The following is a 16,643-nucleotide window of genomic DNA, read 5'->3' on the forward strand; positions in this document are numbered from 1 at the left end:
TGCGTCTGAAGGGCCAGGAAGTGGCATATCAGTGAACGGGTCAGACAGTCGGAGACGCCTCGCGTCAAAACACCTCTGAAAAACTCGGATATAACTGGATTTTTCTAGAAAATCTAACACAACAAAACAAAAAATGCTCGCGTTTGCCATTTTGGTCCTTTTGGGGACAGCTCTGGCAGTCAGCGGCGGTAAGTCACATTATTACGACATGTTGAATTCAGTAAGTCTCAAAGTGAAAGTAAAAAAATTGAAATGGCGTCGGAAAAAAACAATGTTTCTTTCAAATATTTCCCAGACAGTTTTTCGTGTTTTGTAATGTGAACAAGTTCATTGTTGCCTAAATGATGAAACAAACTCCCTTTGTGAACTTAAAAAAAGCAGAAACTGTATTTCTCTCTCTCTCTCTCTCTCTCTCTCTCTCTCTCTCTCTCTCTCTCTCTCTCTCTCTCTCTCTCTCTCTCTCTCTCTCTCTCTCTCTCTCTCTCTCTCTCTCTCTCTCTCTCTCTCTCTCCATGTATACATATATATATATATATATATATAAATATATATATATATATATATATATATATATATACACACACAGTACTCGAGTTGTAAAAAAGAATTCAGGGGGGATGGTGGATTTTATCATATGGGGACAGATAATTTGTGCTGATTACAAATAATATAATATATTACAAATAATAGCACTGACCAAAACACCTGCAGAAATACTGCAGGAATGACATAGCAGCAGTTAAATGCAGCCTTCTGTAAGCTTTAAATATCCACTGGGCTTACATCAAATACATCAAAACACAACAATAAAAAACAGTTTTCTGAACTTATCAATATGACTCTGTCCTTCACAGGATAAGTAAAATGGATCACTGCAAAAACTCAAAATCTTAACAAGAATATTTGTCTTATTTCTCATTATTATTAACCCTTATTTCTTATTTCTAAAATGTCTAATTTTAGTAAAGTTTTACAGGGGGGATGATTTTGACTGTTTTTATTTCAGGGGGGGGGTCCCCCCCTCATACCCCCTCAACTCCAGTACTATTATATATATATATATATATATTTTTTTTTTTTTTTGTACCAGGTTAGTCCCATTGAGATCGAGAATCTCTTTTTCCAGGGAGATCTGGCCAAAAATGGCAGCTTTAAAAGTTACAGACAAAACAACAACAGAAATAGAAGGACAATGCAAAATACATCACAAAACATTGCCAGTAAATAAGTTACAATACTTAGAAATGCATTTGTAAGAGCTTTAAAATAAGACAATGACACTAATGTGTTTAGCTTCATATATATATATATATATATATATATATATATATATATATATATATATATATATATATATATACATATATATATATATTCTCTCTCTCCTGGTTTCATATTCTATTCTACATCTAGATGAACAACATTGCAGAAATACCTCTGTGGTGAGGCCTGTCATGAACAAAGTCTTCCTGTTAATAAAAACTGTTAATAAAAATGTTTTCTTCCTGCTGAAGACAGATAATTGCACATAGTAATGGTTAAGATTGAAAAATAAAATAAAATATTAAGATACATCAGCTAATTTAATTATTGTTCATTTCCCAGAAATACATCAGTCTTCTATTCCAGACTATTTTTGTTCAGAAATGTTCTCAACAAGAACAAGTTAAGCACAACTGAAGTATTGCTGCCTTGTTGTTCCTCTTAAGCGCCGTCCACACAGGTGTGTTTTCACACCTGCCATCCTCACAACTTGGGCAGTTTTTCATCTGAACCTGTTTTAGTTTGTATGAAACCAGTGTGCTCCGACATGGATGGGCAAAGGTCGGAGGATTTATGGTTCTGTCATGAGATGATCTCAGATAGTCTTTTATTGGTCTCATGTCACGATGCTGGACCGCTGATGTGGAGCTAAAACAAAAGACACTGTGATTCTTTCTGAAAAATCTGTGAATCATATTGTACACCGGTTCACACTTACAGCCTCATTCACAAGTCTAAATGTTTCACAAAGTTCATATATTTTACTTTCTCTATATTGACCTCACATAGTCACAATACACTTTTTTAAATGTTGTTTCTTTGCCTTTACAGGCAACTTTTAGCAGGTTTTGTTTCTTCTTTGAAGGATATCAGAATTTTTTTTTTTTTTGTAAATAAGATAAGTGTTGTATAAGCCCGAGTGAGGAAAATAATAAATGGCAGGAACCTTTTTTATTTTTTATTTATCTGCCTGAGGCAAAACTTTTGCAAGTAAAAATCTTCTTTTTTTTTTTGTTTGTTTTTAATCATGTCAAGTAATGACATCATGGTTTCTGACTTGTGTTCATGTTGCCAGAAGAAAGGTGGCTAAAAGAGAGAGAATATATTTCAGATAAGATAAGATAAGATAATCCTTTAATAGTCCCACAGAGGGGAAATTTGCAGTTTACAGCAGCAAAGGGGACAGTGCAAAAACAAGAGGCAACAATAGAAAAAGTAATAACACAGTAATAATAATAACACACTATAAACACTATAAACAGTAACTGGTATACAATAATAATAATAAGAAGAAGAAAGATAAATAATAAGAAATACTAGTATATGAAAAAGATAACAGACGGATATTTACAGATGGATATTTACATAATTGCACGTTGCAGTGAGTGAAGGATATTGCACATTATTTCCCTTATGTACATTTATTGTCAGGTTGTATGTGGTCTACTGTGAGCAGTGCTGGTTGTGTAGTCTCACAGCTGCAGGGAGGAAGGACCTTCTGTAGCGCTCCTTCAGACACCTAGGGTGAAGGAGCCTGTCGCTGAAGGAGCTCTCCAGCGCTCTGAAGGTCCTTCATGGGGTGGGAGTCCTTCTCCATCATGGATGAAGCTTAGCCATCATCCTCCTCTCTCCCACCACCTGCACTGTGTCCAGAGAGCAGCCCACGACAGAGCCGGCCCTCTTGATTGTTTTGTCCAGCCTCCTTCTGTCTGCAGCTGTGATGTTGCTGCCCCAGCAGACCACTCCGTAAAAAATGGCTGATGCCACCACAGTATCGTAAAATGTTTTCAGGAGTTTCTCCTGCACACCAAAGGCCCTCAGCCTCCTGAGCAGATTGGGTGTGATAGCTTAAGCTCTCTGAAATTCTTATAATTATAATAAAATGAATGACAGGTCCATTATATGAGTTAAATCTTCCGATTCCTCACATTGTTTTACATTGAAATTTGTGTTTTTTTTCTTCTCCCTTACAATTTTCAGAGCGGCACAAGCTGTCCTACATCTACACAGCCTTATCCAAACCCGCAGTATCCCCTGGCATCCATAAGTTCACTGCCATGGGCATGCTTGACAATAAGATCATTGACTACTTTGACAGCACACAGCAAATGAAAGTTCCCAGAACGCCCTGGATGAAAGAGAGACTGGAAAAAGAATATTGGGACAAAGGCACAGTGTCCCGGAAGAGCAAGCAGCTTTGGTTCCAGGTCAACATTGAAATCCTGGTGGAGCGAATGAGACAGAATGAGACAGGTAAGATCTAAAAAGTATGAAAGAGCAGTAATCTATAACAATGGTCTGCAATCTGTAAATTTCCTTACCTCTAAATATTACTATTTAAGTCAATAAAAAGTCCAAATCAACCTAAGTTTTAATTATAATGTTTGACTCTTGTCCATCAGATTTGCACATCCTCCAGTGGATGCATGGCTGTGAGGCTGAACGGGGTGAAGGTGGTCTCAAGTTTGTCGATGGCGTGGACATGTACAATTATGATGGAGATGACTTCCTGTCGTTTGATAATAAAAACCAAATCTGGGTTGCCAAGACTGATGCAGCATTGTCCACCAAGAGGAAGTGGGACGATGTCCCAGTCCTGAAAGAATACACCAAGGGCTACCTGGAGAAGGAGTGCTTGGACTGGATGGGCAGGTTCATAGAGTACGGGCAGGCGCAGCTATTTGAAGCCAGTATGTATAACATTAAATACCTTCCGTATAGGGCTGGGTATCGATTCAAATGTCAAGAATCGATTCGATTCCGATTCTTAAGATTCAGAATCGATTATCACGATTTGATTCGATTCGATATTGATTTGGCTTAGTGTTATTTAAAATGTTTATTTAGCTGTTGCCTGAATTATATGACTGTAAAACAACTAGTAAAATAATAATTTTACAATAATTATTGTGAAATAACTAAGAAATAAGTAACTCAAACAGGCCTTTCAATATCCATTTAAAGTGCAAAAAAAAGAAAGAAATTGCAACAGTTCATGCAGTAAACAAATCATTTTATCTTGTCTAATTTATTCTCTCACCAAGCACATATTGCCATGAAGCACCTGGCATTTTTCAGAAGTGTCATGACAAACTGTGTGTCCGACTACTGGGGTTAAAGTTCACCTGGCGAAAATGTAATGATGAAAAGAAAAAAAAAAAATCGATCTTTAGACATAAGAATCGATTTTTAGGAATTAATATGAGAATCGATTTAGAATCGGAAAATCGATTTTTTTCAACACAGGCCTACTTCCGTAATGATTTCTGCTCGGCATTCAGAGATTTTTGGATGTGGATTACTGAGCAGGCATGTTTGATTTGCCGAGAAATAATGAAGTCAGGGAAAAAAAATGTATGTTCGTGTCCAGAAGAGCTACTCATGTGCATTATTGGGATGTTTTTTCATGCATGACAACGCCTTAGCAACAGTCTTACCCTGGGCGGCATTCCAGCTTTGTAACTAGTTAAATGAGTACAACAAATAATTGTTACACACCACCGATGGAAATGAGCATTTGCACCAAACCTGTTTCACATTTTCGTTGTACTTGTCTCATGAGTTTGTGCGGTTTCTCGTTGCAGAGGCACCTAAGGTGCACGTGTTTGCACTCAAGGCCAAATCTGAGGCGAGTATAATTTTGACATGCCTGGCCACCGGCTTTTACCCAGAGGACATTATCCTGCAGATCAGAAGGAACGGCCGGTCCCTCACTGAACGCGACGGGCTGGTCAGCTCTGGAGTTCGACCAAACGGGGACGAGACCTTTCAGAGGAGAGACTATGTCGAGATTTTGATGTCCGACCAGTCCGATTACACCTGTGAAGTCATTCACGAGGCCTCTCGTTGGAATCTTGTGAAGAAATGGGGTAAGACATTTTTTTTTTTGTTTGTGTTTGTCCAGCAGATACTTGCATTGCAAGTTCAATCACAATCTAGACATTAAAAGTCATTTTTACGAGTTGCAGGAGCGGTGTTTGAATACAGCAATAATATTTAATCATTAGTGTTGTCATTTCCATTTATTGTTACTATGGATATACACAGAGCCGCCTGGGAGATTTGCGAGGCCCTGTGCGAAATGGCGGGGGGGGGGGCCCCGCGCAAAATTTTTGGGTTTTTCGGGTCAGATCCGGTGTCTATATGCGCAATTTTAACTCTCCAATTAGCAAAATACTGGATACCTTCCCCTGCCTCATCATCATCTCTTGCCTCGACGCGGGGCCCCACGGCTGCTTGAGACCCGGCCGGATCGGTGATTTTTGTAACAAATTTATCAAACGAGCCTTTCAGAGAGGCATTAAACTCTGCCATTTTCTTTAGTTTTTTTCTTTTTTCATCCCCTGATGGAAATTTTCTGAATCTGTCTCGTTCTCTCGACATTGTGTGACAGTTTGTTCCAACTCCACCGTCTGGATCAGAGCAGCTTGTGTCTGCGCTTGGTCTGATCAGTTGTATTGAACAACAGACACGCGCATCATTGCACATATATTTATTGATATGCACAGACTAGTACACATTTAGGTCTGTAATGGAACGTGTCTGTTGATATTTATAAGGGAAAAAACGAAAAAAAAGGAAAAAAAAAAAAAAAAAAATTTGAAAATTTTTTTTTTTGAAAAAAAAAACAAAAAAAACGGCCCATAGCGCGAGGCCCCGTGCGGTCGCACGGTTCGCACACCCCTTGCGGCGGCCCTGGATATACATATTATTGAATTTCTTCTTTTGACCTTTCTGGCAAAGGTTTTCACACCAAATGTTTTGTTGGTTGTGTAGAGCATTCTGAAAATGACTCTTGACTCATTAAAGAGATTCAAATAAACATTAATAATTGGATATTTCATGCAACTCAATTCTTTCATGTTGTAGGGAGAATTTTTTGCAATATTTAACCCAGAAAGACAATTTTTTCCTAGTTTGTAGATGTGACTATCCCTGTGCTTTTTTAATGCCATAACGGCACATTTCATATCGTATGGAAAGTGAACGGAACATTAAACATTTCAAATGTTTTCTGTGTTTTAGATCACAAGCCTCCTGCTGAAGATGGAAGTGGTGTCATTATCGGTGGAGTTGTGGCTGGTGGTCTTGTGTTGATCGCAATCGGGGGGATTGTGCTCTTGTGTCTCTTGTATAAAAAAGGGATTATCGGTGAGTAGAAATACTGTAAAGGATTAGTTCTCATCAACAGGTCCCTAAATGTATTTTCAAATTTGCGTTTTCAGCATTCAAAGTAGAGTATTTTTACCAAAATTCCACGGCTCATTATTAAGAATGAGAAAGATGAAAATCAACTGCTGAGGCGTTGTCGTTTATGTTACAAAGATATATAATTTTATGAGGCGCTCAAAGGTCACCTGGTGTTATAGAACTGCCAGTAAAATGATTTCAATCATTTATTCACTGAAGTCGAGGTCGATCAAAGACAAGTTCAATGTTTGGATCAGAATCGTTACTCACAGATTCTATATGAGTTTGCTGCAGATTTGTTGTCATTTCCTGCTTCTAATACAAACCCCTCCTCTTAAAACTTGCGTTATAGAGAAGCATGAGCAGGCTGTGGGGACAGGTAACATGTTCATGAATGCCTCATTAAACCATAACGATCTCAGGTGTAATGTTTGTTTTTTGTTGTTTTTTTTACCTTGAATCCCATTCATGGCTGGTTCAAAACAAAAACATTGAAATGTCATTTCATCGTTTTACTTCCTTGTGTTTTGAACCAGTGCGTTGTACTTCACATAAGCATTAATATGCCGAAATATTTGAGTTTAGCGGCCCGTCAGTGTTCAACCAAACTTATGATCCTGTCAGGAAAGGCAAAAAAAAAGGACTAATTCTGAAGAAAACAATGCATTTAAAACATTTTTTTGGTCAAATGCAGTTGACTTTTTGTTCAATCTTTTTTGTTATAAGGAGTTGTACCTGTTTTAAATTCAAATTTACTAGGACAAATGAAACAAGTAATCTCGAGGGCTATGAGGGCTTAAATATACGATCATAAGAATAACAGTACATATTGCAACATGTTAATATTAATCATCATTTTCATCACTTCAATCGTTTTTTTTACTTTCAGCCTTGAGGTTTTTATCTGAAAGGATAAATGTCATATTTGTGTTGTGAATGGTAAAACAAGTCTTTGTGTTCATAACATCACCACAGATTTAACCAAACTGCACTTAAATTCATGAAATCACTTATCATAAAGATTCATCTTTCAAGTTCACTTCTTTAACGGCTTCATTTATCAATCCACATGCATTTTGATCTTCTTTAAATGTTGTTGATTGAACTCATATTTGTCCAGATGAAACTTTGTAAACTTGAGTCACGCTGCCATTGTCATTTAAGAAAGACGTTGTCTTTCAAACAGCCGTTCGTCTCATCTTTTTCTAAATTTACTGTCATTAGTTGCAACATTTACGTTCTCAGTGAAACCTACAGGATTTTTTTATTTATTTATTTTTACATGATCATTGTAATGCCTCACCTTTTAGTTGTAATAGTGTAATGTTTTTAGAACGATGAGACTATAGTAAAACATTCAGAATCCTTCACTTTCATAGAGTAACTTTTAATCATCTTGGTTTCAACAGGTCAGCGTTCTCCTTCTGTTCCCAGTATCTCTAGCTCCCGTGAGTACAACTTCTCTCTTTCTGAAGGGTTGTTGATCATTCTACTGATTCAGTTTTTTTGTCTGTATTGTTTGTATTTGTGTTGTGCTACCATGTGATCGCAAGTATCACACTAAGCTTTAGTGTTAAAACAAACCTCCGGCAGAACATCACAGACTCACCAGCACACACTTTTAGTTGAAAGCGTTCGTCTGTGGGCCCAAATGTTACCCAAAAAATTAAATAAACCTTATGAAAACAAACAAATGAACACAATGAGACAGCTTTTATCAATTGTTTTAATGTTTCTCTGTTTGCACACAGTTGACAGTGACGACAGCAAGAAGCCTCTCAAAATTGGTTAGTATTTCACATTTTTAAATCATATAGGTGTTAAGAAATGAACAAGAAGTAGCAGAAGGGTTGTAATCATTTCTCTTTCTCTCTTTGTGTGTGTGTAGACATTGATGCCAAACCCCCAAGTGAAAATGGGTCGACAACTCCCCTCTTGAAACGCAAGGATGGTGAGTCTTCTCTGGGAAGATTAGAGACGTTTTTATCCCACTTCCTGATACTGATGCAACGTAAATGATCCATGGAATACTTAAGGTGGAAGGTTTGACAGGGACAGCGTCTCCATGTAATAATGTGCCAGCCTTAAGGCGGACGTGGAGAGCAGACTGGAGGTCCAAACGTCTGCCGTTAAGCTAGTGCCTGAACATTCACAGTTTCCTGCATCCGACTCAGCAGTTTGAGAGATTTATTTATTTATTTATTTATTTATTTTTTTTTTTTTTTTTTTTCTCCCTTGTCTGCACACATATTAATGATTGATACCATGACGGTAGAAACCAAAAGTATATATATGTGAATTATTAAGCAGGGACACACGGGGACACACGGGGACACACGGAAACACACGTCAAACACTGGAAATCTGCAACAAAAAACCACAAACAAAGCACGAAACCGGCACGGAGCCAACCAAAACAATAACAGCAATCGTGTGTGTGTGTATGTGTGTGTGTGTGTGTGTGTGTGTGTGTGTGTGTGTGTGTGTGTAATAAACCAAACAAAGCTCCACCTGAAGTGTATCTATAGTGGGGGAGGGGGGGGAGCAACCCCGCCACCCGCGAGACCAGAGGCCGACACGGAAGAGCCCGGAACCCAGGCCACCGGCAACCCCACAGAGGGGAGAAGCGGGAGGCAGGCAACCCACCGCCTGCGAGGCCCCCCCCCCCCCGCCAATGGAGGCTCAAATCCTCCATGGCAGGACCCTTCCATACCGCATTCTCACCAACACAGACACACAATCACGCACTGTTTCCCCCTCCCCGGGGGGGTCCAGCACCGCCAGAAGGCGCCCCAGGCTGCACGGCGAGCCCCGCCAGGCCCGGGTATCCCGACCCACCTATCCCAGGCCGGTGAGGGAACGCGGGTGATGTGGGACCCCCTCCCGCCCCTGGTGTTGAGTGCATGTGATTAATGCCATAAAAACAGGGAGGGCCAAGTATCGATTGGACACCGACCCCCCCCCCCCCTCCCGAACTACGTGTCCTTGTCAAATGTATTAAGTGTTGAATGTGCAGTGTCTATTTTGCTGTTAAAACCGTGAGGCGGGGAGTGCCGGGCCACGCGGGACAGTGCCCCCCATGACCCGGACCCCCCGCCCTTCGCCTATGTGCGTATGAATCGTGTAGGGGGGGAAGGAGGGGGAGCGGAGGCCGAAGCCAGGAGGCAGGACCAGCAAAGCCGGCCCTGATAAGACACCCGCGCCCCCCCACCGGCCATCCAGTTGACGGGGGCCGGCCCTCCAAGCCGGGCCAGGGCCCCACCGTACCTCCAAGGGCGCCCCCGGCGCCGCTGGAGCCCCCAGACGGAGGGGGAAACGGTCCAACATCCTCCCATTCATACTGACAACATAAGACATAGACACCTGGGAATGGTGCCACCCCCCCGCCGCGCCCGCCCGTGCACCCCCCGGTCAGGGGAGGCCCGATCCCCGGACCCGGCCCCACCCCCCCCCCCCGAGGCCACCCCGGCGGACACCCCAAGGGTCACGGAGTCCCCACATCCGCAGGGGCACTTGGCCCCCGCCCAGCGACGGAGGACCAAGGCAGCAATGTCCCCCCAGCGCAGACAGCCACCCCCCACCCAGGCAGGGCCGGGCCCTCCGAGTGGGACCCCCACGCCCACGCCCCAGCCCCCCCCGGGAGACCCGGAGACGCCCAAGCCACCGCCCCCCGCCCGAGCCCCCCCAGCCACCCCCCCCATCGCCATGAGGCAACCCCCCCCATAGGCCCCCAAGGCCCTCACCGGCCAGGGACAGGGCCCCGCGGCCCCCCCCACCGCCCCCCAGGGGCCACCGGAGGCCCGCGCCCCAGACCCCCCAGGCCGACCCCCAACCCCAAGGGCTACGAGATCACCACCCCCCCCGCCCCCACTAGGTAACGAAGCCAATAATCGGGGACCACAGAGAGTGCAATTCAGCCGAATGTTGTTCAGTGGAGGCAGACATTATCTCACTACTAATATGATCTGATAAAAGATTCCTAAAATGGTTGATACATAAACTGGATTTTTGTTTCCAATTTACTAGAATGGTTTTCTTTGCGAGAGATTTATTTCTGAGATTTATTTCTGACCCAGCAGACTTTACCGCTGCTCCAGATGTTCAGTTAAGATGCTAATTATTAAGAGGGGCCGCTCAACCTGGCCTGGCTTTTATTTGTATTCATTTCTCTTTTTTCAAAGAAGCAGACTATACAGTTTTCCCTTTTTGGGTTCATAAAATCCTCGTCCTCTTTCACCTGACAGTTACTTAAAAGCTTAATAAGGTTGTTTATGTTATGTTCATTAACATTTGTGCAACATCTGGAAACCGCGCGCCTTGTATAATAATCATAAAATGGGTAGCTAATATACGTGAGATCAGGAGGACTCTCCAGACTTCTAGATGGATTCTGGTTCCTGGTGTTGTGCAACTCGGTAGCTTGGCTGTCCAGTTATCGAAGGCTTATTAATAATTTTATTAATAATTATTAATAATTAATAAAGTTGACTATTTATCAAATTGTATTATCAAAAATGATAATTCTCGTAGGGGCACCACCCTGTTCCTTAAGCAGGGGCTTTGGATAACTAAACAGCAGAAAATCAGTCTCATTATGATTTGAATTATCCTGCAGAACGGCAAATCTTACAGAATAACAGTGAAGGCGTGATATCCGAACACTAGGCTCTGCTTAAACAAATCAACTTGTGACCAAATCTTGCATGAAATAACACAACCACTCATTAAGAATCAATCAGAATTTATTTACATACGGGTATCAAAAGGGATGTAAATAAATACCCGAATAAATCTGATGGCACACGACATTATTATAAAACCATTAACTAACAAGAAAAACAACAATCAATAAAATGAAACATAAACGTTAAATGCATGGAATGAAAAAAAAAGAAATCAACCAATAATAAAAATGATATCACGAACATGTACGGTTTAAAATATTGCAGTGTTAAAGAAGGGTGGTATTTAAGCATGGACGCGCCCTCTGGGCCACGTGCAATCGGACCGGATGGCGAACGCAGCATTTAAAACGTGCCTACGGCAGAAAACAACGACTACCAAATAATCAAACATGATAATGATAACAATGATGATGTAATCTCAGCTCTGAACGCAGATTTAGCTCTGTAACACTCCCAGTTAAACTCATACACCCAGGTCTCAAAACCTCACGCCTCCTCGGGTCTCCGGGTGCCGATCAGGGGTTCCTGCCGGGTCTTTGGTCGGAGTCCGATCCCAGAGAGTCCTCCCGCCTCTCCCGCTCCTCCTCCTGACTCTGGAATCACGAGAGAACGGGGGTACAGCTGAAGCAGCCGGCGCTCCAGCCCCGGTCCGGAGGCTATCACGTCGTCTCGGGGGCGCGCGGGGCCAGTCTACTTCTTCTGAGTGCTGGTGCCCGTCGGCCTGAGCGCGTGGCCCCGGGACGGGCGGCGGGATGCGTCTCGGTTCTGCGCGGGGCAGGCTGTCCACAGGTCCTTTCAGGTGAAGTTTAAGAGCAGAGAGAGAGGTTAGAATAGAGGAACGGGTCTCACCCTGGGCTAGGGCCGAGCTTCGGAGCGGCTTCCCCCCCCTTTCCAGCTCCCAGGGACCGGGGATACGTGAAGCAGGACTCTGGATGAAAAGTTGAGACCGAGAGCTGATGGGGGCGGGAGCTCCGCAGGCCCGGTCCGTTGCGGGCCTTCCGCCTCCCCCCAGCCGGGGGGAGAGAAGGGAGATGGGATCCTTTGGCCTGGAGCCGAAGATCCAGCGCCGATGAGATGAAGTTGAGAAGAGAAAAAAAGGAGCAGCGGCAGGGGTTTTGATCCTACGCGCGCTGCGGTGACGTCATCGGTGCCTCGTTTGTGATTGGATGCGCGCCGCTTGTAGGCGCCGCCCCATCCCACAAGGCATGCTGGGATTGTAGTTCATGGCGCAGCTGCCATTTTAGGAGGCACATTCAAGCCGGTTTCAGGCTTGGGGGGGTTGACCAGGGTTTTCAGAGTTTTCTTCTGTTCAAAGGGGCAGCACCCGAGGGGGCAGCAAACCGAGGCCTGGTTTACTGGGTTTTGCTGTCCTGCTTTGATCTGCCATGCAGCGGGGGTCGTAAATCCCCAGGGAGTCTGTTTCCCTGGCAGAAACTTTCCTTGCTTGCTTTGATCTGTTTTGACCCCCCCTCTTGGGGTCATAAACTTGCTATCTCGGGCCGAGCCGAGATGACCAGAAGTTGGCAGCAGGGTTCATAAAACTGACTATAGCTTTCGGCCTTTACTGTTCTGAAAATGTTCACCCAATCATGAATACATAATCATTTATAAATTCAGAGTTCAGATGGGCATATGGGCGGGCACAACACTGGTGCAGTGCCATCTGACGGTCACGAGCATTTAATCACGTAATTACACATTATAAAGAGATAAATGTTGCAGTCTTGCTTCAAGAAAAACACTTTATCATGCCAAGACTGCTCCTTCTCCTACATTTGAAGGTGTGTATTATACATATTGATACTGAATTAGAAAAAATTAAATGAGGTTAGCAAGCAAAAATATGGGCTATATCACATAGGCGCCGGAACCCACGGAGATGACCGAGCACCCACGGGGAGAGCAGAGTAGGCGAGCCCCCATGTCAACAATCACTGATTGGCTAAAGCGGTTTTCAAATAGAGGGCGCACAGCCGCCGCCGGCTTTCCCATTCAAGTGTGCGCAAGAGCGCAGGGTCTGACGCCGAGGTCGACGGCGCAAAGCGGCTTTCACCTAGAACTCAGTTTGCGCTCGGATGGGCGCAGACTCGGCGCAGAGCCTGCGCGCATACACCTGTGTACACATTTGTTGCAAGTTGCTTGGCGACCGAAAAAAAGTTTTTCCGGTCTGGCGCCGTTTTCCCACTCATTTGGACGTACAGTAGCTACAGCTCGGTTTGCAAAATGCATGTGTCCCTGATTCAAAGAAAAGCCCTGGCTTTAGTTCTTCTTCTGAGGAGGAGGAGAAGACGAGCAGCAGCAGCAAGGAGGGGATGGGTCCATGAAATCCTCATGAGAAGACAGGATTTGGGGGAATACAGGCTCGTTTGGGAGCTCCATGATGGACAGGTCTACTTCCGGCTGAATCATATTTTATTTAAAAACCTTTCTGAACTATGTTGTTGTTTTTTAGCTCATGTCAGTCATTTTAGCGGACCTGTAGTGCTTCAGTTTGCAAAAGTATTGACACGTGGTCTTTTCATAACCATATATTCATCAATGATTCAATTGATCCCCAGATGAGGCATGGAAATGCTATATTATATTTTAAATTGACATTTTATTGTTAAAAGAGGAAAAGAATATCACATTTCTACCACTTTTAAACACACCTGGTGTGTCCAAATTCTGTGAGATTTCTCTCCACTTTTGTCCTTTTTTATTGATGTCCCGATAGGCCTGCAGTCTCACATCCCACAGCTCCTCACACAGACTCACAGCCAAGATCATTCTTTCTTCCATGTTGATCGTCTCTGATCTACAAGCTGCAACTTTTTTTCCTCCCTCCACCTTCTCTCCTATTGGACACCGCCAAGATGTCGTCACAGGGCGGCACGGTGAAATTAAAAAAAATTCAATTCTACTGTTGTAGATTAGAAACGATCAAGATGGAAGAAAGAATGATCTTGGTTATGAACTATAGAAATATAGCCTCCTTTTTCTCAGATGAACACCCGAATTTGTTTAGAATTTGATTATTATTTGTGTGTGTCTGTGTGTGTGCGTGCGGCGTTCATGTCCGTTACCGCTGTTGAATCTACGTTGCTGAATTGCTGAATCTCGTGCGAAACGACACTACATGACATCCAGCACCCACCAGCAAAAACATAATTCGGCGCCTATGCTATATCAGGTTCTTTAGTTAAATACAAGCCAATGAAAAGCAGGAAATGCGAGAATTATTGCTTCTTTTTTTTTCTAAATAAAATCCCAATTCTCTTATTTGCAGTTGAAATATGTTTTACTGTTCTAGTAGTTCTAACGGTGATTGGCTGCATCGTTACAGTACTTGACTTGAACCTGAATGTAAAACTGAATTTCTCTTCCACAGGCTCCACCGGCAGTGACTCAGCTATCAGTAGTAAGTATTAAAGTTGCTTTGATAAGTCGGGAACTGTCCATGCCAAGCATTCTGTTTAGCATTTTTAGCAAAGTCAGTTTGAAGATCTCTGTGCTTTTTCTTTTCTTTTATTTAAACATGAAATAATACATCTTTACTTCTGCAGCTGATGCCAGCAGCAACTCAAACGCGTCTTTAAGGTCAAGTGAAGAAGGGGACGTCAACCAGGAAAGAGCCTCTGGGCCCGTGTAATCTTACCTGCAGCCAAAAATCTGAAGCCTCCAAACACAAAAAAACAATTTTCAACTGAATAGTAGTTAACGTGGTTTTGTAGAAATTCTTAGACTGGATGAAAGCAAAATTCAGTGTTACCATGGTAATTTAACCACGTAGCTCTATGCGTAAATTACAGGATTTGTCACCTGTCAGATCGTGTCGTGTTGTGATCAGATATTTCCAATTCCATATTCAGAGTTTATGTTATTAAAGGGTGACTGTTTTTAACAAAACGCAAACACTTTACTGGTCAAGTTATTGTGAAACAAAGACTAATCTGGCATGACTATTTGAAAATGTAAAGAAGTCCCAGAAAAAAAAAGATTGCCAAAAAATAAGGGGATGAGGTAAACTTTAAAAATGCCCCTGCCAGTTTCTTAGGCCACTTTACTGCAAGTTGAGTACTTTGGGTAAATAACCAAGCTAAAGACTCAGCTCTTTGAGCAGCACTTCTGCATCTAGTAAACTTCTCTGCTCATCAGAATTAGTTAGAAGATTCGTCCAGCTCTTTGCATGATTCAGCCCTGAGTAGCTGCATGCACTTATGACAAGATGATCGTATGATGGTGTCTTTTAAGACGTAGCTTTCTTGTATAAAGGTGATTGTTGTGTTGGGTGGGAAGGGAACACTGCTAAATTACATTATTAGTAGTAATAAAGCAGTTGCTAAGCTGCTCTTCCAGAAGCCGCTGTATCAAAGCGTGGTTGTCTGTGAAGACACAACTGTGTGTGTAGCCAGCATATGCCAACATATCTGAATTTCTCTAAAACACTGGTAAAAGCTGAATTATCAATCTATTTTTTTTTAACTACGACTTGTGCTTTACATCATGCTCTTAATGCTCTTAATTCATGTAAAACCTACCCATAATGTATAGTAATAAAAAGTAGGGATTAAAAAAAGAAGTATCGTATGTGCTTCTGTATAAATTCAGTGATTAAATTATAATTATCCCATTGAGTGCATAGAATTACGATGATTATATCTCCTTTAGGTTTTACCAAACTTGGTATAAACCATGAATATATATGCAGACAAGAATAAAAATAAAAAAGATAATTAATGCTAAAAACTCTCAAAGTTTATTGTCATAATCTGACCAGGGAGTTAAAATGTAATGGAGTTTAAAGAAGTTATTATCTATCATATAAATAGCGTTCTTTGTGAAAAGTTGTTTTCTTGGTTTTAATTCTCTTTTATTTTTGGGTTTTTATTTTTCAAGTCACATTAGTCTATTGCACTTTTTCACAAAGAACCTTAAAAGTCATGTCACTTTTTTGAGTCTTTGTAAATTGTCGAAACTTTTTGCTTTGTTGAATTAAACAAATTTGTATATTGGATGTGAGACAGTTGAGAGACGTATTAAATATCTGCAGCTTCTGTCTAAAAATAACAGGAACTCCTGTCATTGTGAACCTTAAGTTATCTGCTTTTAAATCCTGAAGCTAAAAGGTGCGTGATGCTGATATTCTCTCTGTCTTTAAGAGGCTAATTACATTTTGTCACTGTGGTATTTTTTTAGTACACTTGTTAATACTGCTTGTAAGTAAAATAATTGATTGTAAGAATAATGAAGTAAAAGTAAATGTACCATACAAATGTGATTTGTTTTCTTTCTGAATAAAAACATTTGCACAAGGTGGACTTGGTCCTGCTGCTTTCTTTCAGATTGTATTTATGATCAAACCGACTGAAATTCATCTCTTTACACATTTTATTGCTGTTAGGGAACAGCTGTGGTTAGCAGGGAACTTTTTTGTAAAGAGGAAAGATTTTATACGGTTTTATCATCTGAGTGAAAATTTTAATTGGTAACACCATGACACCAATGCCTATGATCTCAGTGTGG

The 16,643-nt window shown here is 41.9% G+C and overlaps 1 protein-coding gene across 1 annotated transcript; it reads left to right on the plus strand.

Annotated features, from left to right (window-relative positions):
* Positions 1-16,434, plus strand: LOC133460701 (H-2 class I histocompatibility antigen, Q10 alpha chain-like). The gene is made up of 10 exons (XM_061741434.1): positions 1-188; positions 3,244-3,516; positions 3,666-3,953; positions 4,848-5,132; positions 6,289-6,414; positions 7,863-7,901; positions 8,205-8,240; positions 8,342-8,404; positions 14,509-14,538; positions 14,684-16,434. The coding sequence occupies exons 1-10, from the start codon at positions 134-136 to the stop codon at positions 14,767-14,769; spliced, it is 1,281 nt and encodes a 426-aa protein (XP_061597418.1). The 5' UTR covers positions 1-133; the 3' UTR covers positions 14,770-16,434.
* Positions 16,435-16,643: the final 209 nt, after the last annotated feature.

The sequence above is a fragment of the Cololabis saira genome, chromosome 15, assembly GCF_033807715.1.
Source record: "Cololabis saira isolate AMF1-May2022 chromosome 15, fColSai1.1, whole genome shotgun sequence".
NCBI lineage: Eukaryota > Metazoa > Chordata > Actinopteri > Beloniformes > Belonidae > Cololabis > Cololabis saira.

Bases quoted from the DNA above. Each gene is read 5' to 3' on its own strand.
- LOC133460701 (XM_061741434.1), top strand. From the start codon at position 134: ATGCTCGCGTTTGCCATTTTGGTCCTTTTGGGGACAGCTCTGGCAGTC. The intron at 6,415-7,862 runs GTGAGTAGAAAT...TGGTTTCAACAG, and splicing joins GTATAAAAAAGGGATTATCG to GTCAGCGTTCTCCTTCTGTT. The intron at 7,902-8,204 runs GTGAGTACAACT...GTTTGCACACAG, and splicing joins TCCCAGTATCTCTAGCTCCC to TTGACAGTGACGACAGCAAG.